Source organism: Phaethon lepturus, unplaced genomic scaffold (genome assembly GCF_000687285.1).
Source record: "Phaethon lepturus isolate BGI_N335 unplaced genomic scaffold, ASM68728v1 scaffold44388, whole genome shotgun sequence".
Classification (NCBI taxonomy): Eukaryota; Metazoa; Chordata; class Aves; order Phaethontiformes; family Phaethontidae; genus Phaethon; species Phaethon lepturus.
Window position 1 is genome coordinate 322 of NW_010556326.1, and position 23,302 is coordinate 23,623.

At 37.3% G+C, this 23,302-nt stretch overlaps 2 protein-coding genes across 2 annotated transcripts in view; one reads left to right on the plus strand and one right to left on the minus strand.

The window, feature by feature from the left end:
- Positions 1 to 176: 176 nt before the first annotated feature.
- Positions 177 to 17,094, plus strand: NSRP1 (nuclear speckle splicing regulatory protein 1). Its single transcript, XM_010292441.1, has 7 exons — positions 177 to 196; positions 786 to 873; positions 10,543 to 10,599; positions 11,875 to 12,006; positions 12,849 to 13,056; positions 13,620 to 13,728; positions 16,068 to 17,094. The coding sequence occupies exons 1-7, from the start codon at positions 177 to 179 to the stop codon at positions 17,092 to 17,094; spliced, it is 1,641 nt and encodes a 546-aa protein (XP_010290743.1).
- Positions 17,095 to 21,071: 3,977 nt separating this feature from the next.
- Positions 21,072 to 23,302, minus strand: part of SLC6A4 (solute carrier family 6 (neurotransmitter transporter), member 4) — a 12,290-nt gene continuing 10,059 nt past the window's right edge. Inside the window, exons 12-13 of the mRNA XM_010292442.1 lie at positions 22,053 to 22,220; positions 21,072 to 21,287 (exon numbers count right to left, since the gene is read on the minus strand). Of these exons, the coding sequence (XP_010290744.1) occupies positions 21,213 to 21,287; positions 22,053 to 22,220 (243 nt within the window). The 3' untranslated portion in view covers positions 21,072 to 21,212. The remainder of the gene's footprint in view (positions 21,288 to 22,052; positions 22,221 to 23,302) is intronic.

Here is a 23,302-nt window from a genome sequence, read left to right on the forward strand (position 1 = left end):
GGCTGGGATGGCCGTTCGCTTATCGGGTCCCCGCAACGGGGTCAGAGGGAGCTTTTGGGGGGCAGATTCAGAGCACACGGAAGCAAATAGTTCGTCACAATGATGACGTAGTACCTACGGCTTCGTGGAGTTCTCCAGATCAACGCTATAGGCTGTGACGAGCTATTGACTTAGTGATGGACTCGGGGAAAGGCAGGTGGGGGAGGAATTCCTGATTTAAGAGATTGCTCATGACTGAAAACACAGGAACTGTTTCTGAGCACAGACGTTGGCTGTGTCAGCAGAAGAGTTCTGCACGTGTAGTTAATCAATCTCTGCATGACATAAGATCACTGAAAATCTTTTCTTTTGCTCTATCTGTGGGTTGGTGATTTACATTGCCATGCAAAACGGGTGAAATTCATATTGCAGCAGCAAATGTAGTTACAGAATAGTGTCTGGTGTTGTAGACTAAGACTAAATCTCTGGAGGTTAATCAGTAGTAATTTCTTCTCTGAGGGAGAAAAAAAAAATTACTGTAAGAACTCTGAACAAGGGTGTTTTTGTGGCCTAATTTAGGAAGATTATTACATCCAGAAACTGCATGGAAAAAGGCAGCTATAGGTATGGGAGAAGCTGGCAAAGTTGAGTGCACTACTGCAAATGCTGCTTAAATCTATACTTGATACATTATGTTGATGTTGATCTTTTGTTTCTAAAATTGTGAGTGGTAGATTTTTGTTTTGGAACATGCTATGTGTTTTGTTGTAAGTAATGTTAAGGGTAACTTTTTTTTTTCCCCCTAGATATGGGCTCATTATGCCAAAAAAATTGCCGCAGAAGAATCTCGTTTCAAAGAAACTGTCAGTGTTTGCAGATGACTCTGATGAAGAGGTCAGTTCAACAATTTTCTTCTAAAATTTGCCCCATATTATGCAAATTATTTGTTTACAGCCATTAATGCCTGCATCAACTTAATGGCAGTGTCACTAAGACACATGTCGTCATTTTGGATTTGGGTGTGAAGTATGATCTGTATTTTCTTTAGTGCAGGTTACATGCAAGTGATGACTTGATTGTTTGTTACTGTTGGCTCTTCCAAAAGTTCATCACACATGGCAACCTGTTGGCAAGAGTTGTCAGTATCTGGCTTGTAAAGAAATTTATTGGCTACCACTGGTAAATGTGTCTGCAAATAGAAAGACCAGTAGTAATCAACAGTTGTTTCTCAGATACTAACTTTAAAGTGTAGTAGTGTGTTTTATCCTTTAGCTCACTCCACCCAAATTTGATATAACTGATTTGTGGTGTTTGCACTCACTGTAAACAAAAGAAAAGCCTTACAAACCAAAAGTTCTAAAGCAAAAAACGGAAAAGGCAAGTAATGAGAACTACTTGTAGCATTAGATTGAACAATACACAGTTTTTCTATGATCACAGTTTGTTGATACTCTGTGATGTATGACTGTATTGCAAGATGTTGATAATGTTCTTTTCTATAGTATCCTTTAATATTTTTTTTAAGTACTACCTTCAAAATACTAGCTTTCTACCTGTCCCAGTAGAGGGTGCTGTACACTATAAAAATTACACTTCTGGATGTACTGTTAGTATGGGGGGCATCCAAGAACTGGCTGGTGTATAGGTTTGGATACCTTACAGAACCACAACTTCGAAAACAGAATTTTTGAAGGATTTAAAGCCCGTAGCTTCATATTTTACAAGTAAAGAATAGAAACGGAGAACTGTGTACATAAACTCTCCACATGGATGGAGCTTTCTGGACACGATGTTACAATTTATTGGGTTTTATCGATCTGGGATTACTTGTGATAATTGAATCATAATGTCATTATGTGCATATTTAGATTTTTTTCCCACAGAACCCAGAAAATAAACCTTACATATATGCATAGTCTAGAATTCTAACATTTAAGAAGTTGAAATTTAGAATCAGCTGATATTTAGAAACAGAACCCGTGTTACAAAAATGTTCTTACTGCTCTAGAGCTTCATTCTGTGTTCTTCGTGTGTTGAAAAAAGTAATGCTAATACAGCATCAAATAATCTTTGTCAAGTTTCTGACTCGTATTATCAAACATTTATTTTTAAAGTGTTTTTTTAATGAACTAGCAGTTTTTATTTTAATGTCACAGAAAGTCTGAATCTAGCAATTCCCAGCCTCCGTGTGCCTGGTTGCATTACAGAATCCAGAATGTTGCTGTTGAAGATGTTTGAGCTCCCTTTATACAGGGCATGAAAGGGCTGAGGGCCTTCCTAGTGACAGCCACTCAACCCTCAACATGAAACTGCCTCAGTGCAGCCAACAGGACTTACAGGAAACACAGAGGACAGGACATGTTTTAAATCCCATCTCCTGCTGTCCTCAACGCTATCAGGAGGTGTGTCCCTCGGCTTGAGCACATAGCTGTCACCATGGCTCTAAAGAGAGGCTTTCCTTTAAATACTGCTAATGGAGGTGACAGTGGATCTGCTATCCTCAATGGCAGAAGCACTCTCCCTGTCTGGGATTTGGTGTCTTTACTTTAAGGGACTGACCCCACATTTTCCAAATCCCAATAATGAGCTTGAATTAATCTGTTGTCATTAAACATCACATGGTAGGACTGGGAACCTTCCTGAGTATGGGGCTATCTTGTATTTTTCCATTTCTTATTTTCTTTTAATATTTAAACATTAAAGCAAAATAATGCTAGTAGTTCTAATAATAATGTATGATGCTGTCTACTAGATCAAGTATCCCTTTCAGAAAGGCTGACAGATTCACTAACAGAATCTGCTATAAAGACTCTTAAAAGTTGTCATGCTCATCAGTATGGTACATAGCCAGCAAAAAGTAATATTCTCATAACTGCCTTTATCGAAGAAGATCATTTTTTTAAAAAGCAAAATTACTTTATTAGTTCAGTAATAATTTCAGAGCTTTTCAAGATAAGGAGCAGCATTTGGGAGGGGTTTCATTTCCTGTCTGCTACATTATCAGTCAGAACTACATCTCAAATGTCTGGAGATTATGTATTTTTAACTGAACTCTAATAAAGTTTGTGCTGGGAAATCTGCACACCTGACTTGGTCTGTGATTATACATTAGATATCAAACTTGTGCTCCCCTTTTTTTTTTTAATGTTACTATGCATATTTCATTAAGATTTTGCCTGTACTCTTGCTGAAGGAATTTGAAAGGTGATAATTTTGCTGTGGCTAAGTACAGTAATGGATGTTAGTTGCTGATGAAGATGATCTTTGGGTTATTTCATAAGAAGCAGAAAACCTGGGATGGAAATTTTTTTGAAATACAGTGTTACCTGGGAAAAAGTAATCCAGGCGATTACAGTTACTTCTCACCAATATAATTCTGAATTATTTGCTTTGATAATGAGTAGTTGTTGCTATCTTTAAAAACTGGGGGGAAGGTTGTTACCCCTAGGAAAGCCTGTTGTAGAGAGTAGATGTTACGAAGCAACAAACTATGATATGTTAGAAATAAGTTTCCATCCTGGCTTACTGTTATTTATGATATATCAATTTTCTCCAAAAAAATTATTCCCTTATTCATGCATTGCATTTTCAGAGGCGACTTGTCAGTGCACTGTTCCATGTTGTATCTTATCTTCGGAATTTAGTTGAAAATATATCTGTGGTACAGCAGATCAAGAAACAGAAATTTTATAAGAATTACCCAACATACATTCCTGTACCTAACCAGTCTTTCAAAACTGATTTGTTGCTACAGGATGTAAAGTGTAGCTGAAGAAAATAACTGTACATAGACCACACTAGGTGCTAAATTCAGGAGAGAGAGAGATTGTGGAGTCGGTGTGGCTAGTATCAGCTTAATCTGGTGGTTTTTTTAGTGACCATCTAGAAGATAAATGGAGTATTTAAGCAGACACAAAGGAAGTAACTGAAAACAAGCAGAAAACTATATCCTGCTGTAAACTCAAACTTCTGGTTTTGCTTACAGATCCTTCCATTCACTTTCCAACTTTGCAAAGGATACAGTATGACTGAAAAAAAGATTGGCCAAGTAATGAGTACTGATGATGACCAGAGTTTATGCAACAGTTTTCATGCAGAGTAAGACTAAGTAGACTAAAGGGACTTCTAGGAAGACATTACTGAGGAGAAGGAAGTGGAGAGGGGTATCTCGAGAGGATGTATGTAAAATCAAGAATGATTCCGAGAAAAGAAGCAATTTTGCTGTTTCTCATAATATGAGCAATAGGGTATATTACAGAATTGCCAAGTAACTGGTTTAAGCTAAACAAAAGGAAGTTGGGTTTTTTCCTCCACACAATGTATAATTAAGTTGTGGAACTCATTGCCACAGGATATTGTGGCATGGCCAAAAATACAAATGGATTCAGAAATGATGAGTCAAATTAAGGGATGCTCTTGGTGTCAAACAATGATCCAGGTGCATCCTTCAGTTCAGGAAGTCCCTGAACTCCTGGTTGCTGGAAGCTAGGAGGGCATGCCAAGGAAAGCTAATTCTGTACATGACATTCTTTCTCTTCTACTGGTAGCTGTGGCTTATATAGTGTGTGGATTGAGATGAATCTGTTGCCTGACTTAGTTTTATTCCCCACCCCGTGAAGGCTTGAGTCTCATGTACATGTAGTGATCATCCATGTGCAGGCTGTAGTTGGATAATACAGATCTCTGTGAGGGCAAGCCCTAAAGATTCATTGCTAGATACATATACATGGGAGTGTAAGTAAGTAGCTCATTTTAAGATGTTTTGATACCAAAGTGTCATGAATCCAAAGATCTCACAGTCTAGTGTGGGAAGAATGAAGTGAGTAGCGTCACATCTCAGCCTTTCAGAGGCTTAGCTACATAAGGCCACAAACTTGGGTTGAGATCCATAGAAACACATGCAGGTATCTACGCTTGAGTTCCTTGAGCTCCCTGTACAGTCAGTAGAGATGCAGGTACTTCTGGGGCACAACTTACCACATTCTAAAGTAGACACCTAGAATCACTGAGATGAATTTTGCTCTGAAAGTGTCTGTTTCTCACTCCTTCACAATAAATTGCTCTTGGACTGGCTAGCTCAGTATAAATGTAAGATTTGCTTTTTGTGAACTGGCTGACTATCTGCGCGTCTTTCACTTGCGGATCAAATAGAGTCTCAAATTATCCTGCTGTTGCTGTTTGGTCAAATATTTTTCTCTGCGTCCAGTTAAAACTAGATGGTTGTAGTGAGATTAAAATCAAACTACATATAATCTGCCTGACATCACTGAAGCATTTCATTTCCCTTCAAAATGTATTTCACTTTAAACAAAGGTAATTTATTTTATATGTCTACTACAAAACAGCATGTAGAGAATTCGAAAGGGCAATGTTAAAGGGCAAAGCCCCCTCATGGGTCTTTCATAACAGGTTATATTAGAGCAGAAGCGTCTTTTGCTTTTGAAAAGGAATGCAGTGTTGTCTTACATTGTCTATCAGTAAGTACCATGCCTGGGATTTTGATAGCAATCACAAATGCTTTTCCTTAGGAGGCAGGCTATGCAGCTAATACAAGATACTCCATTAATAATAGCTATTATGTCAGAATTTGTCTCATACTTCTTGTGGCAGTCAGTGGAGAAAAACAAGTCAGGCATCTCACATATACTTTGAGACCATCTATTAAAATAGTTGTAAAAGTTTAAAAAAAAAAAAAAAAACAAAAAAACCCCAAAAAACTAAAAAAAGCCAGACTCTTTTTGCAAGATGTTCTCAGCTTCAGATTTAAGGTTGTAACATCTTAGAAACCAGCTTTAACACTGAAAACAACACTAGTCACAGACTAAGATGTGTTTTCTGAGTCTATGCTTAAATGGTGCTGTACCTTCTGCTCCAGAAATTGCAGCCATTTAGGAGATATTCTAAAAACCCAACATCAGCAGCTGGCTTTTTTTCCCCAAGAACAAATGAGTAGCAACTCAGGATAGATAGAGCCCGAATATTATTTAAATTGGGCAGGTTCAGGTAAATAATTTGCTATCCTCCTTTTGGTTTGATTTTCTAAAAAGAGCTTTATACAATTCCCAGATAACATTTGCCCATAGTAAGTTTCTGAATGTACTGGCCAATTTCAAGTGAATTCAACAAGACTAGGCCTCTCTAGCTGCAGAACAAAGACACTGTTAATGCTCCGATGAGGAGAAAGACAAGATGATCTTAACCCTCTGTGGTTCTGCTCGGCTGGCCTGGAAGCTGTGGCCAGCTGCCTAGTCTAGGTGAGATGGGAGGAAGCAGGAGATGCAGAGGGAAACCAAGGAACTGCAGCTGGGACCTGAGGTGTGGGCCGGGACACGGTAGTGGGAAGGCAGAGAAGATAAATCTGTAAGAAGATGAAATTTTCGTTGTCTCATTTGTGGAATTGCCTTTTTAGGTATTTGCGTTTGGGCTTTTGAATTGAGCTTTCTGTATAATGTAAATGATTTGCGTGCTGTGTCATGAGCTGAACATAGCTGAGACAAACCGAAAACATGGGTCAGTAGTTTGAATGTCTGTTCTTTGGTTGTGCAGGAGCAATGTAAAGAAGACATTTTAATAAGTAACTTTCAAGGTGTGCTTACCTGCAGGATAAAAATGAGGTGGTAGCTGAAGCACTTAAGAACTTGAAAGAAGTTTATAGATACCTGAAGGAGAGAAGAAATGGGAGAGAACAGTGAGAAATGTTGGTAGATTGGCATCACTTTTTTTATTACTACCACCCCCCACCCCCTTTTTTTAACCTTTTCCATTGTGTACAAGCTATCTTCCATGGTCTTGCAGGGCTAGTAGACTGCGGAGTCTCATTTCCAAGAGTTTCTTGATTTGCATGGATTCTATCTAGTTTCACAGGATAGGGTTAAAACATTTTCTCCTTGAAATATTAAAGTATGAGCTTTGGGCTTCAGAAGAATAACTCGACTGCAGGGAAGGAGAAGGTGTGAGACAGATTGCTGAGCTTATAGGGCCTTTAATAAATGGGCAGTTGATAAGTAAAAACAATACAAAAGAACGGGAAGTTCTCATCTATCAGAGCTCACAGCACAACAGGAAATTGTCAACCATAAACCATAAGGGAAGGTGTTTGTTTTTTGTAAACCTACTGCCACTCTAGACAAACAAATCGCAGGTGGACTTCTTTAAAATTATATGTACAATAATGAGGATCATATATTACTTCTGTGTTTATGTAATCTTTTTAGAGCAACACATTAATTTCATGTAGGCAGCAAGGAAAACATCCTAAGCAGTATTTCAGATATTTTGGTGAAATAAAGCTTATTCTGTAAATAGAACTGCAGAATCTGTTTTGTCTTTTACTAAGCCCTTGCTTTCTGGCCAAATGCAGAGGAGATTCCTTACTGTTTAGGTACTTTTCTGTAAAAACAGTGTAAGAGTGTCTGATAAAGGAATCTTTCAGATGTCAAGCAGAGGACCATCTGCTTCCCCAAGAGCCAGGAGGAAGTCTAAGTCTTCTGTGTAATGCTGGTGTGTGTTCCACTGTCAATTTAAAACAGTTGTTTATGTTAAGAAGTTTAACTGACTCATATATAGCATTTTTAGAAGAAGCATATGACATAAAAATTAAGTATGGTCTTTTAAATATTACTCCACATCAGCTCTTCAATCTTGAAAGCCAGAGGTAAATACTAGATGAATGACGCCAGGATTATTGTAGGTTGTTTTAAACTAAATAATCTGCTATCTACTTCCTCCAGTCAACCAGCTACATAAATAAAGAAGAGACTATATCCAATTCTAGTCAAAATAATCAGCAAGCTGCAGTATACAGATTGTAGTCCCTGATAGCAGAGTGGACTGTGAGTATGTGTTGCTAATGTCTGCCACGCTCAGCTTCCTAAAGCCTGAAGTGTGATCTGCTTCCTTACCTGGTTATCTGAGGCTGGGTAAGAGAGAGAAGCTGCTTGCTAGAGGTGAGCATAACTGAATCAGTGCAGGGTTTTTCTTCCATGAAAGTGCACATCACACTTTCCCTTTATTACTGTAGTTTAACCACAAGGTTTAATATTTTGAAAGCAGAAACTGATTTTATGTAAGTCTGCATGTAGCAATTAAAGCACGAGAGAAAGTTTGTATATGTGCCCTTTCAAGTTCCCATTCTTACTTGCTTGTAAGTCCCTCACTTGGAGTGGTCTAGGAAGGAATATTTTGAAAATTCCGTGTCTTTGTTTTTTCTGACTGTAGTATTACTTATAATAGTAAGTCCTGGCACATGTATGGGAAGTGAACCAAAGGTCTTGAGTATCTAGAATTCAGTGGATGCCTTTATGTGATACCATATGTACTTCTCCGAATATTGACAGCGTTGCCTTAGCATCTTCTCTTTCTGAGTTTAGAATTATTTGGTACTCCTCTAAGATACTACCTTTCTGGCTTTTTTTATTTTTTTAAAGCTGCATAGAAGGGTGCAAGTCTTATTATTTATGGTTTGCATAGCAGAAGAAAATGCCTTAGAGGTGGTCACTGTTTGTACCTGTTTGTTAGTCCCACATGACTTGGGAACTCACTGACAATCTTAACCATCCTTGGTGGGTGGCAGAGGTCCCAAAGATACTGTGTTCCTGTGGTCTTCATGAAAATTGGCTGGGTAAAGGGACAGACATAGTTGAGAACTTGTGATTTTAATCTTTCTCCGTGTTGAGGAGGAACTGCTCAGCACAGGGCTAGCTTTTGGTCGCACGCGGTGCTGCCCACCTGCCGTATCAATCAGGCAGGGTGTCTGAGGGGATGACGGGAAATAAGGAGACAAAGGGCACAAAGTCACATATAATGAAACCCCATTAATTCTGCTGCTCGTGGTGCAACTTGTATCCCCGTTTCTGAAAACCAGTGAAAAATACTCAGACTGTTTACAGTCTGTCATGTAGAAAATTGTGGAAAAGCACTTGGTTTTTTCTTTGTTGACACATCAGTTAAAATTTTAATAGCATAAATAAGAAAGGGGGGTCACGACATGTTATTACTTTATTTTAAACATCAAATGAAATCAAAAGCCTTCTGGTTCAGGGGATCTGTTTGAGTTTACATGGTGCTAATTCTGTTTGATTTCAGAAGATCCTGGTCCCTGCTGCCAAGATCCCTGCTAGTTGGTTTCCATTTTTTAGTTTTATTAAGAGCTGATTACACAACCTCTTTGTCTTTTTAAAATGTGATATAAAACACGTATTAGTCAAAGTTGCAAACCTTGGGAAGCTGCCAAAATGCAAAAGGATTTTTCCTTCCTATTTCTGCTTTTTAAGATTAAGAGATACTTAATTACATAAACAAGGATACAAGTCCTGCCATTTATAGTGAATCTGTTTAATAAACAGTATTATCTGTTGGTTGAGAAAAGATAGATATGTAGTATAGTTCACTGCTAATTAAAAGACAAAACTAAATAAAATGCAAAGCTTTTTTTAAAAGACAGTATGATTAGAAAACATGTTTTCAGTAATGGACATGTTTTTCCTTAGGGAAGATTAGTGTTGCTATTTTCTAGCATATTAATCTTGAGAAATTAAACATTAACATTTGAAGTACATGCTGGTCAAATCAGCAATATTCTTATTTCTAAAAATATGGAACTAATGATACAGATCAAACTCAAAATAAGCACCAAGTCTTTTTGGATATTCATTTTTTACTATGAATACAGTTTTTCACGTGATTGTCAGTAAGACTGTCTGCTCGTGACTGCTACATCTCTGATGACATTTACGTGCTGGAAGAATATTCTGAATAGCACCTATCTATTTCACAGACTTTTAGAAATATAATTTTTAAAATAATTGAAAGTATTTATCCTTCTTTATTCACAAACATATAATTCCCAAGAACATTAAAATGTTTTTGATATGTAAATTGGTAGGAGGGTATCATTCCAATTTCTGTTGATGTTGGGAGTTTGTTTTCTGTGTTTTCATTTTTTTCTTCCTTTTTTTGTTTTTAATGGCAAAAACTGAGAGATTTGTAGTGTTTGTGAGTGAGTAGCTGTATACAAGCATCCCTTTCTTAGGAATTTGTTTCAGTACTGGCTTTAGCTGTCCTTTGCTAGATGTTTGCCTGCTGCTGTACTAGCTTCTTGCACCAACACACTGTCCCTTGCCATAGTGGAGGGCTATGTCTTTTCTACCAGGTTTTTGGCAGTGGTTGGAGGGATACACTGCAACTAAACAGTTTTCACAGACCTCCTATGTCTCTGAGCATTTTTTGGACAGAGGCTGCTTGTTTTGTGAAATGGCTGAAATTTTATGCAGTTTCTGAGGTACACATGTCATTGAAATGATGTTCTTCAACTCATCACCATTTTCATTAAAAATATATACGTATATATGTTGAGGTACTGCAATACTTTGCTCATGGAAAGGGCTGATTAATTGTATGCTTGTGAATGGTCTTTTGGTTTTTCTGGCTTACATAAAAATACAATTGAGGTGAGAGACTGACATATGTAATGGGACTATTATATAGTTTGTTCGAATCATAGAAAAATAATAGGAGCTGTGTCAATGTAATTAATTTTATTTCTGTAATATTTCCTTCCTATAGCCATCTGTTGGTGAAAGTCTTCAGAAAGAAGCATTGAAAAAACAAGCAATGAAACAGGTAAGATGCCGTGAGGACTCTTCATGCCTGCGGCAAATTAAGAAATTATTGCATCCATTCCCTTTTATTAAATAATTGCAGAAACATAATTGTGCAACTTCAGAGTTAGAATTACCTGTTAAAAAAATTCTACATAATTTTATGACTTTGTGCGTTGCTCTTCGCAGCACAAGACTTTCTTTAAAACTTGACTTGAAATTCTCAGAGCTTTTCCTCTAGCAAAGTTCTTGTTCTACTTTTCTGGTCAGGATTGTTCTTTTTGAAATTCTTCTGGCTCTGAGCAGAGTAACTGAAAAACTGCCTAATGAAAGCTGCCCGAGTGAGGTTTAACACAGAGCTGGTCGTAATTTAATACACAATAACATTTCTGTTTACTCAGTGCAAGCACTTAAATACACTAGATGTTGAAGTTTGTTTTGTGGCATAGAATGCATTGATGTTTTTACAATTTCTCAAACTGTTTTGTTTGTAGAATGTATTGTTAAAAAGCACTGGGTTTTTAAATATATACCAACAGTGAGCCTTTTATTGTAATTGAGCAATAAATTGTACAAAGGAAACATGAATTTTACATTTTAAAAAGTTCCACACCAATAAAAGACATAGCTAGCAGAAAAAGATATTTATACATCATACATTTAATATACTCGATGGAGGTAATATGTGCTTGAGAGAAACTTGTATGACTGCCATTCAGCATTCCTCTCCTGTTGTCAGGAGATCTGATCCTGGGGCTTCCCATGTTGTTTTTTTCTGATAGGTCTTTTAAAAACTGAATGGTTTCACAGTTCTTACTTCCAACTTGACTGTACAAACAGAATAGAGCTGTGAAATATGGAATCATATCCTGAATTATATTGGTACATATTTATCATTTGAGGCTTCGAGGAAGGGGGATAAACTATAGATGAAAACAGACAGTAAAAATTATTGAAATGTTGTTTTCTGTTTATTAAAAAAATGAATTACATTGTTTTATGGAACAGTTTGCTCATTAAGAAGTTTCCAGTATTGTTTTGACTGTTGTGCTTTGCTTCCTATATTTCCTCTAACTGCAATTACTGGTCATGATTTGGTTGTTCGTCTTCTCAAGCCTAGTAAACATTTCAAGAACTTTGTAGATCAGACTGTTTTTAATTTACACTCAATGTTATAATGTATAGGTTTATACTATAGATCTGTTTAAATTACAATATAGGAATAAAATGCTGAAAAATAATTAAAAATTTCATGCTTCATTTTTTTGTATCTTCTCCCTCACTTTTTTTGTTTTAGACTAAATTGGAGATTCAGAAGGCTTTGGAAGAAGATGCTACAGTGTACGAATATGACAGTATTTATGATGAAATGCAGCAGAAGAAGAAAGAAAGTAATGCCAGCGTGTTATCTGGAAAAGATGACAAAAAGGTCGGTAACTGAAAACGTATGCTGTGTGTCTTACCTCTGTATGCTTGGAATAACTTTTAAGCTTTGCCAAATGCATTTTCTCATGGGGCATGCAAGTATTGTGCTCACATCCTGTTACATGAGGTAATAATTGGCAAGAATTTTGGTAAAACAGTTCATCAGGTACTTCAGAGAATGCTACAGTGGGATAGCAGCATTAGAGGTAGTGGGCCCCGCAACAATACTACTTCTGATAACAAAGACTTTTTGGTTGTTAAGTCAATGAACATAAATCATCCCTCCTCACTCACTAGTGTGCTTACTGGAGGACTGTCAAAAGACTAAAGTAATCAACTTTCATTGGTGAAATGTGAGCCAGTTTCCACAGCCCAACACGTTGTTTCAAAGCATTGCTGAATTATCCTGACAAGTGATATTTTAATTGTTCCTTATTCTGTTTCATTTGAAAGCTTTTGTCAGGATATGTGGGTATAAAAGGAAACTTCTCACTCCTTCACAGCACTAGAAAGGGCAATGCTATTACAAGACAGAAGACAGAGGGGTGAGAAATCAAAAAACATTTAATTTCAGTCAGAGCAAAAATCATCCTAGTCAAAGATGGGCTGAATGTTTTGATTGAATACAGCAACCTCTTGTTGTTGGGAAGCATGCCACATTAGTGATCTAAAAGGGAATGACAGTTTATTTCAGACAGCTATCAAACGGTGTTGAGAATATGACTAGCTTCTGTCAACCTTGTTCCATTACCAATTTTCTTCAACATCTCCATAAATCCCAATTTGTGTTTTCTCAACCACCCCAATTACCTCTCAGTATGATACCTTTTTTCCCTTCTATTTCAGCCCAGGTACATCCAAAATATCCTCAAAGCAGCTGAGATTAGAAAGAAGGAGCAAGAAAAAAGAATGGAAAGAAAAATTCAGAAAGAGCGTGAAATGGAAGGGGGAGAGTTTGCTCACAAAGAGGCTTTTGTGACTTCAGCCTATAAGAAGAAGCTGCAAGAAAGGGCTGAGGAGGAGGAAAGAGAAAGAAGAGAGGCAGCTCTTGAGGGTGAGATTCACACTGAAATAATTCTGCTTAAAAAGAAGTATTGCCTTGTACATGATTTACAATATTGTCATCTGGTCTCTCTGTGAGGCTTGAGATAATTAAAATCAAAAGGATTCAAATACTGAATCAGATCCCACTGTTATTTTGCTTTGTACGTGTTACTAGAGGAACAGAGGAAGCTTCTTTTATTGGATTGCTGCTTTTAATTTTTGAGGAGGGGTCAGTTGTTGAAGGAAGATTCATAAACCTGGGGTAGAGTGCCGCTTAACACTACTTACTTCAGACTTTCTGTACAGCATCCCAGCAATAGGTATAAAGAATAGGATATAGGATCATGTGATAAACCAGGTTGGAGTGGACCTCTGAAGGTCATCTATTCCAGCCTTTTGCTCAAAGCATGGTCCGCTGTGAGGTCAAATCGGGTTGTTCTGAGCATTTTCCAGTCTCAGCTTGAAAACTTCCAGGATGGAGTTTGTAGTCTTGGTGGTGTCTCTAGCAATTGTGAGTTGCATCTGATGAGTATTTGTGGCACAGTAAATCCAATCTTTCTTTCTTTCTCTTAGCATACCTGGATGTGACCAAACAGAAGGATCTCAGTGGATTTTACAGACATCTTTTAAACCAGAGGGTAGGGGAAGAAGAGATGCCTAAATGCAGCTTCCGTGAAGCCAGGTAGGATGCAATTCTGGATAAACCAGCTTCTGATTGTTTGTGATTCCAGACTGTGTAAGAGTTAGACAGAGAGTTACCTGGTAAGGGTAAGATGATTACTTTCTACATCTGATTAACTGAACTATTTGGAAAATGTCTAATGATTGCTTATAAGACAGAAACAAGCAGGACAGGGATGCCATTTAAAAAGTGTCAAGAGGACAGTCATAATGGTATCGGTATTATTCTAACCTAATATATGGCAATCTGCATTAAGTTACATATTTTGAATCATGAGGGAGACAAAGGGTAAAATAATTGGCAGAGAGGTAAGTCGTAGGAAATGATGTTGTGATACAAAATTCCTTGTAGAATTTGGGTCTCTTACTTTGTACTTATTCCACATTTACGGGTTCATAAAAAATAAACGAATTGAGTGTTGATGCTGTGGTAAAAGGAAATTAATCAAATACATAGGAAATCCAGTAGGAATATTTTAAAATCTTGATATATGCATATTCCAAAGCAAAGTAGTGAGATAAGGCTGAATTATTTATGTACTTGAGATGGTAAAATTCTGCCCTGTGGATAAATACGGTGAAGGGAATATGTTTCTTACATGCAATAACTGATAATTTGAAACAACTAATTCAGGTTAAACTCACTTGAGATAGGCCTTAAGCCTGGATATCACTAGTTAAATGCTTGCCGTCACAAAGAAAATGCAGCTTTCATCAAGAAGTCTTCTAGATCTGAGATTGGATTATTAGAAAGTAAATTCTTCTTATCTAAGATTAAGTATGTGATCACAGTGAAGTTACTCAGCTGTCTGAAATAAGGGAATTCTCAATTATGTCTTTAGTATAAAGATATGCCACCCTATTGGAAATGAATAGGGAAAAGTAGTGTTAAAAGACATAGGCAGTAAAAATTACTGACTGGAAGAAAGGTGGAACAGCTTCCTGAATTTAAGCATAAAATGGGAAATTGGAGGCCACAGTTTTGTTGTTTGAGACTTGAAGTATTAGTATACCTATGTGTTTGGAAAAATATCCTGTCTCAGGCTTTCAGCAAAGAGAAATACCTGCTTGGTTTCAGTGGTGCACAAAGATTGCTACTGAAGCGGTTAAATGAATTTTGCATTTTATGGTTTCTTCTTTTTCTTATGAAATATCTAAGTTATTCACTTGCATCTCTTTATAAAAACAGTAGCAGTAGTGGTCAACCCACTTGGTTGTCCACTTCCTTTAATAGTTCTTCTTTCAGAGCGTCTTCAGGAAGTTGTAGTTTTGTACTGTTTAGAGATCATTTGAAATGATGGTTTCTTAATTTTGCAAATTAAGGAAATGTTCCTTTTGTGAGTTTTATATAAAATTAATTCAGGACAAAAGAAGTAGTACTGTAGATGGTGCTCCCAGCAAGGCTTTCAAATAAGCTCAGGTACATTCTTAATTTTATTCTTTCTTATGGTGGTACAATAGTCTACAGAGGGAAAACAGCTTGATTTTTAGATCTTAGAATTTGCATCACTTGTCCCTAAAGTGATCCACTTTGACTTGTCATTTTAATGAATTGAATTACTAAATAAATCATCAAACTTCTCAGCATAATTTTTAGTCATTGTTCATAGACTAACCATGCTTTCAAGCATGCATCAAACATTCAGTCTAACTAGATGGTGTGCTGGTTCATAAGAATTTACTACAGACTGTTACTTTAGCTTTATGATTAGAAAGAAGAGATGTGTGGCTTGTGTGAGTAAACATGTATTTCCTTATCAGTCAGAAAAGAATGGCAAAGCATAACCTTTCTGTCTGCTGCCCAAATTGGTCCTCCAATGGCTCAGCTTTTTGTATTTAAGAATCTATGAGCTGTAAAAAAGATAGTAATTTCTATTTAGCCACGAGAGTGAGATCTTCAGAAGTACTGGATTAAAAAAAATCTACTACTAACAGAAGCTATGTTCCTACCTCTGTCAACAAAACATATGACCTGCTGCTTCTCTGGATGGTTATTTGACATGAATAGAGGAATAAACACATAGGAAAAAATGTGTAGCTTGCCAAAAAGCTTACACAAGAATACAAATCTATGTCTTTTTCCCTAAATGGAAGCTACAGATTCTTAACCATAGTCATTCTTTTTATAAATTCATCATCTCGCATTCACCAATGAACCAGATACAGAAATAGAGATTCTTTGCGCTGGATTCCTGGAACCTGAGCCACAGATAAATTTGCTTTCTTAGACTTTTCAGCAGCAACTTTTGCTTAAATCTTGACTGGAAAGCAGTTTCTAGAAAAGTCTGAGATTTCAGGCTGTGTAATGCTATTTTTTCTTTTTTAACATAAAAAATTTAGGATAAAGGAAGAAAAACCTGACAGTTGTTATGATGAATCCAACCAAAGGAACAAATGCCCATATGAAAGGCAACGACTGAAGCCCTGTGCTAAGAAAGAGAATAATCCAGATGCTGATACTGACTTAGGAACTGATACTAGTGATGATGATCAGACACACAAAAATATTAAAGCAAATTTGAAAAAGAAGAAAAGGAGAGAGAGCTCTGTGAGCAGTGAAGAGGAGGCTAAACATCACAAGAGCCAGAGGCATTGCAGGTCACCAAGCTCATCCAGTGTGGAGGAAGAGCTGCACTCAAAAGCCCAAACAAATCACCTTACGAGGAGGGGAGAGAGCAGGCCAAGCAGAAGGGGAAATGAGGAACAATACAGGGAAAAAGATTACGAGAGAAGTAGGACCCATGAAAAGGATCACCAAAGGGAAAAGGAAGAGCGACATAGATATGGGGATCATGCTAATAAAGATAACTACAGAAGGAGGGAAGAGCTAGATGATAAACAAAGGGGGAAGGAAAGAAAAGAGAGGGAGGGACATGGCAGAGAATGGAGGAAGACAAAGGAGAAAGAAGAGAAGGGTTCAGAAAAGGAACGAGAGAAAGAAAGAATAAGAAATGGTAAAGAGAGGTATAATGATAGAGAGAAGGAGAGAGGAGAGACATGCAGAGAAAAGGAAGATCATGTGAGGGAGAGGAGGGAGAAATATGGTAGTGATGACAAGAAATACAGAGGCAGGAGGGAAAGTTCTCCTACGTCTTTAGAAAAAGATGGAGAGACTGATCTGGAAAAAGAGAGAGAGGTGGATGAGAAGGGAGGATCCAGCTCTGGAATTTCGTCTGACCAGAAACGTAAAGCTGGGGAAGAAGGAGAGAAAGGGGGGAAAGAACAGGCACAGAAACCATCTGAGAGCCTGAGCAAATTTGCCAAACGGAGCAATGAAGAGACAGTGATGTCAGCAAGGGACCGGTATTTGGCAAGGCAAATGGCACGTGTCAATACTAAGTCTTACATTGAGAAGGAAGAAGATTAATGTCCCTGTGATGGACAAAACACTTGGTCTCTCAACCAAGAGGAAAAGCCACTGCTTCATGGACTCTTGTACAGAAGTAAAAGTGTGTCCTAGCTATTTATTCCTGACCTACATTTAGGAAATTGTGTGTACCATAATAGAGCAGCAACTTTTGAAACGGATTAATGAATCACTTGATACACACCATTAGTCTGTTTATACAGTTGAAATATTAAATTTGTCTGACTCTGTCCACCCTGGCCTTCATACCCTATCCTTGGTATTTGACGATTCCAAGACAGACCTACGAGTGTTAAACAACTTAAGGTGAGAATACCCTGGCACCCCTACTCCTTTCACTGGCTGAAGCAGTGAGCTCTGCTGAAACAAAGGCGTTCTCAGGCCTCCACAGCAGTCATTGTTGCCCAGTGATGCTCTCAAACACAAGAACAGACCTGTAAAAGCTGGGGGAAAAAAGCAAGAAACGCAGCCTGAATAATAATCTAGGAGATTTCTGTATGTAGTATGGTGTTTTGTAAGCTAAATGCATATTGACATACGAATTTTGTATTTATGTGTGGGCTTTGGTTTTTGGGACCTGATGTACAGAAACACAAATAAAGTGCAAGATACATACTGGATCTAATGTGTGGGTCTCTTAATGCTTGTGTTATTTTACTGCATCTTTTCTGTGTGAAATAAGGCATATGAGTCTTTTTCATGTATTACAGTCATATCTGCTTGTTCTTTGTCAGTCTGTCTGTTAAAGGTTTGTAATCAAGAATAAAGTTATCTCCAAGCTACAATTTGGTAAGTAGGATATCTGACAATGGTCATAGTTTTTAGAGTACGTTTTCAACATTTTTCACAATGGCTTCTTTGACTTTGTTTTGTAGTAGATTTATCACTTTTATGCTACAGTAAGGTGAGATAATGTAGAAAAAAAGATTTTGAGATTGGTGTTTTTCTAGTATTTTGTTCAGCAGACTTAGTAATGAGACAAAATGTGAGTAAAATTAAATGCCAAGCCTTGACATGGAATGAGCTTTATATGTAAGGTAATTGAGCAGCTAAGCAAGTGTGGATTGATTTGTTTTTGCTGTTCGGTCTAAACAAATGTAATGTGCATTGGTTCTTCTGTTGGAGTAGAATGAAAGAGTAGGTAGCAGTGGGCTAAAGTTCAAACACGGAAGGAAGTCCTCTGCTTTTTGTCAGAGGCCTTGTTGGTATAGTAAACTGGACTAGATGTTCTGCTTTTTTTTGGAATTTTTATCTTTGCTCTTCCCATAAGAGAGAGGCAAAAGAGACATTTACAGATGGACTATGAATATTAAATTTATTACAATAACAGTTTACAGTACAAGGCACATACTGATGACTTACAACTTGCAGCTTTCAACACTTGTAACTAAACAGCCGCATAAATTAATACAGGTGCATCATGTACAAGTTGGAGGGAATACTTAGTTCTGTGCAGCTAAAACTCCAGTTTAATTCTTTGTTTAGAAGGCAAACATGGTCCTAATTTACCAGTTTCGTAAATTCCTTTTCACTGTTCAGAATAGAGGGTAGGATATACTTGTATGTTAGATAAGCAGAAGGTGAGCTGAAGAAAAGGAATTTGTTTGTTTGCCTCAAAACACTTTTAATTGCAGTACAGCCCATTTGGTATCTGTTTGTTACTGGCTTCTGTACAAAAACAATGTTTAATATGTGGCTACTTGTTGAGCTACCTGATAAATATTGGTTACTCTAAATTTCAGATGGATATGTAAAAGGAAGAAAAAAAGAATCCATGATAAAAATAAATGAAATAAATTTCTCAATATTTCAACCACTCAGCTAAATAGAGATACTAAAAAGTGAACTTATAAGAACATTTAGAAAACTTCGAACCAGTATGCCATGAAAAAAAAAAAAAGGAACTAAACTGCCTTGCTAGTTCAGCTTTTATAGACTGAAAGTATGGATGTATTTTATCTTTGTATTATTTGGGAGAAGAAGAGCCTTTTTAATCCACTTCTGGAGGGCTTTCTTGCCCCCTGTTCCCGTAAAGACCTCAGACTGGATTATCCTAGCAAAAAGATAGCAAAGATCTAACATCACAAATTATCTTCTGGACTGTCTATTTCTAAAAATATTTTTCCTGTGACTTTGCATGTCTACATTGCTTTTTATATCTTCGAATAATTTTAAAAAACTTTCACCCTCTCTCAGTACATCTGTAAGACAGATTTATTATGTTTTTGTCTGGTGGCAGTGAAATAACATATTCCCTTTTTAAAAATAGTTCAGGAGTCTTCAGTTTGTTCCTTTAAGTTATTTCCTTATTGGAAGTTGGGCTTGAGACCTAAAGTGAACTCAAGGCAATAGCTGAAGTGTAAGAGGCCTTCCTCCAGGAGGTGTCTGCACACCGGAGGGAGAAAAACCTTGGCGGAAGCGATGAAAAGGTTTTCAAAAGGCAAATACACCATCACTGCTTTCCTCTAATATGGTAAGTTCTTCGTACCAATGTAAACTCTTCAGTGGCTTTCTTTAATTCCTGCGGCTATGAGTGCATATATAACCTTGTTAATTTTAGCAGTACATTACCTAAGTAGACCATGAGATACAGAAGAGACTTTTATCCTCTATTTCACTTTTCTTATAATGATGTCATAGAGTAAAAATACAATGCAGGTTTTTACATAAATGATGCCTACTTAGGTTTATCTAAACTTCCATGTAACTGCAGCAGAACTGTTGTCCTCCAACTGACTTGGCAATTGCAGTTGGTCTGAAGGGCAGTTACATTTCGAGGGCGTGTGTATGCGTATAATATAAGGAGATTACTATGTGCTTCGAAGTTAATTTGTATATCAGTGCCTCAAAATTTAATATAAATATTCTCATCTTCTGATGAGAATCAATCCTGCTGAATGCTATGCAACTTCTTGCCAAACGAAAAAATTCCCCTCCTCCTTCAGGGTGAAAACCAAGTATGTTCACATGAGAATATGAGCTAAGAAATCTTCAAAGTAGGTTTGTATAGTTTTTTGTCAGCTAGCCAAAAGGATTATTCTAAGCTTTAGTTCTGTACTAGAAAAGAACAGAAGAAGCCACAAGTTCCAGCAGAGTTGAGGTGTGAAATTAAATTTATAAAAAAAAACAAACAGAGAAGCAGATCTTTAAGATTCCACTTTTCACTTTTTGGCATCAGAACTCAAAAAAATTCATTGTTGGTCTGTAGTTTTTTTGGGTGTGTTAGGTCTGTCAGGACAATGATTTTGTGAATATCTAGCTTAGTTACCAAAACAGCGTAGGAAGTGCTAGGAACTTTGGTACTTGTCAAGTAAGCCATGATGAGATTTTGTGGCTTGATTGGGTCTAAAGGAAAGGGAAGCTTACAGCATTACAAAAAATGCATTTCTAATATTTGTTATGCAAGAAACAATTAATAGAAAATTTTACTATCTACAAAATGCGGGAAACGAAAAGGAGAATAATGCTTCTAAATGTGTGTGCTAATGTATGCAGAGCTGTATACAGTGCTGCTCAGGATTGTTTCCTCTTCCTCTGTCTACTCCACTACAAACCTAGGGATTGAAGAATGTACTTTTTTTTTTCCTAGTGTATAAACCCCTGTATTACTTGAGTAATGTATGGCTATCAGAAATATTTTTGTATTTTTCAATGTAGTTTAAGCAATTAGAACCTCAGAAGCGAATACGACATTGCCCAGTACGAACAATCACATTGAGGAAGATACAGGAGGACTGCCACAGACTTGGGATTCTACACCTAATCCTACCCGCTGATACTCGTCCTAGCGTGGCTTACGCAATCACGCACATTTTTGTTTGAAAAGCCCCAGGGCCCGTGGATGGAGTAGCAGTATTCTCATGCACACAGAAATCCTCGTGTTTCCAGAGTGAATTAGTTCTCAGTTCAGTCTGGTTAGAAGTGCACAGTAGATTTCAATAAATTGCTTGGATAAATGTGCTGGAGGCATCATGCTTCCAAATGCCCGTTGTCAGTGATGCAACCTCCAGAGAAAACTCCTTTTGTTGTCTCAGCTGGAAATGTAATTCTTGCAGGGGAGAGTATGGGGAAAGTTACATTGTACGCTCCCCCTCTCTTCCCCCAGAAAACGGGTTAGCTTATACTGCATTCATGCGGATGTCTCCAAAGGGTATTTCTGTAGCTGTTTCTGGAGTAATGCTTTTCAGAATACGCTGTTGGAAAGAAATCAGTATTAGAAATGGAATCGGCTTAGAGGTAATACATAGCATGACAGCCATTTGGAAAGACATTTATAATAAAAATAAGACTTTGAGTTAGACCTCTTGAACTATGACACAAGAACGTTTCAGGCTTCTGTTATTTCAGCACTACAAAGATGTAAGGTGCTATAGAAGTGCACAGCGTTACTTTTTAATTATTTGTAACGTAATTTGCATCAGTTTGAGAGATGTCGTATTAATGCTTTAGGACTTTGCAGTTTACTTGGATACCCTGAGCCAACTGAACATATTCTTTCTGAACTGGTATTTACATGAACTTACAAGAATTCCGAAAAACGTCATCACAGGATAAATGTGCCACAGATTTATGGCAGAGAAATCTTATGAAGTGTGGGAGAGAAAAAGAAACTTGTTCTTAAGATACACCCCAGGGAACCAATCTTTCACTGCCGCATTCATGTGGTACTGTGTCATGTGTGATTTCTAGGAAAAGCCTCCAGTTGCCCAGAGCTTAAAAAAAAAAATTATTTGATTTAATAGTTTATATGAATATGTCAGTAGCCTCAGTAAGACCTGGGGAGATGTGTGAATCACTCAGAATGGGCAGAAAATAATTAGCTATCAGCTGGCTAGGAACAGAACAGCAATAATCCTCAAGTTCCAGGTCATCAGACCCTTGAAAAATCTACACGTAATAATTATAGGAATCGCCTCCTTCCTAACAGTCAAATAGAAGCAACAGAGCATCGTGAGTACCTCCTTAAGTGTTCCTGGAGTGATGATCAACCGATAAACCATGTAGATTGGAATGAAGATGATAGAAGAGGTTCCTATGCAGTAACCCACTACTGTGGTCCAGTAGGGATAATTATAATCAAAAAGCCGTAGCTCGGGAGGGTTGGACAGAAAGCTGCACGTGACGAACTGAAAATGGAAAAAGAGGAAAGTATTAATAGATGTGTTTTGATGGCACACATTTATCTTAGGGAAATTTGTGTCCCAGTGTAGCATTGAACTAAAAAAAAAAGAAGGATTAAACATATGTCGACACTGAAAAAGTTCTAAATTACATTAGTATGCATTAAAAAAACCCAAAAACAAATTACTGCTTCTCCTCTCCTTCCCCCCCGCCCTTTTGGATATCCAGACTTTCTTTCAGGAAGTTTAAAAGAGCTCGGGTGCTTTAGGGTATAGCCCAACCAGTAACTGAAAGGAACTGGGTAAAAATTCTCGTACGGGTTGCTTATTCCATAAATACACATGGTGGTGTTTCTTGCCTAAGAAGCATTAGAGAGAAAATTCAGGACCACAGTTGTACATTTAAAGGAAAAAAAGATGTTGGGTGGAGAAAATCAGGTTGATTGATACCAGTGTGCAGATTTTCATCCACTTACCCTCGTGTTGAGCCCTATAACTTGATTCCAGCTAAAGCATCCCTTCCAGAAAGGCATCATCTTAATTTTAAGCCACCAGAAATGGGAAGCGTACAGTTTCTTGGTTACTTGTCCGGTATTCAATCGTGATGAATGTCAATTCTGCTTTGTCTGAATTTAACTCGCAGCCACTGTGTTGTTTTATGCTGTTCTTTATTGGGTTGTAGACCCTTTTAATACTCTTTCAAATACTGTTAAAGTACTTACCTGTGGTAAATCACATCACCTTTCAGTTTTCTCTGTGATAAGCTGTACAGATTCTATTTTTTTCACTGTTACTTATTTTCTACACATTTTATCTTTTCTGTGATACTCTGCCATAGCGTTTTGGTTCTTCAGTAGTTTTTACAAATATTAATACTAGTTTGGGTATAGTATTCTGGTGTCAGCTTGATTAATGCTGTTGGGTCATTTTCCTGTGCATATCCTTCATGACTGAAAAATTTCTTGTGAAACAACAAATACTTCTAGTTGAATATTACAGGAATAATATTTGTGACTATCCTTGATCTCTGACTGTTTTTTTCCCCCGAATGTCATCAGAAGATCAGAATTACCAGCAAAATTTCCCTA

Coding starts and splice junctions, on each gene's coding strand:
- NSRP1 (XM_010292441.1), top strand. CDS start 177: ATGGACTCGGGGAAAGGCAG. Junction 874..10,542: donor CAGATGACTCTGATGAAGAG/GTCAGTTCAACA, acceptor TCCTTCCTATAG/CCATCTGTTGGTGAAAGTCT. Junction 10,600..11,874: donor AAAAACAAGCAATGAAACAG/GTAAGATGCCGT, acceptor TTTTTGTTTTAG/ACTAAATTGGAGATTCAGAA.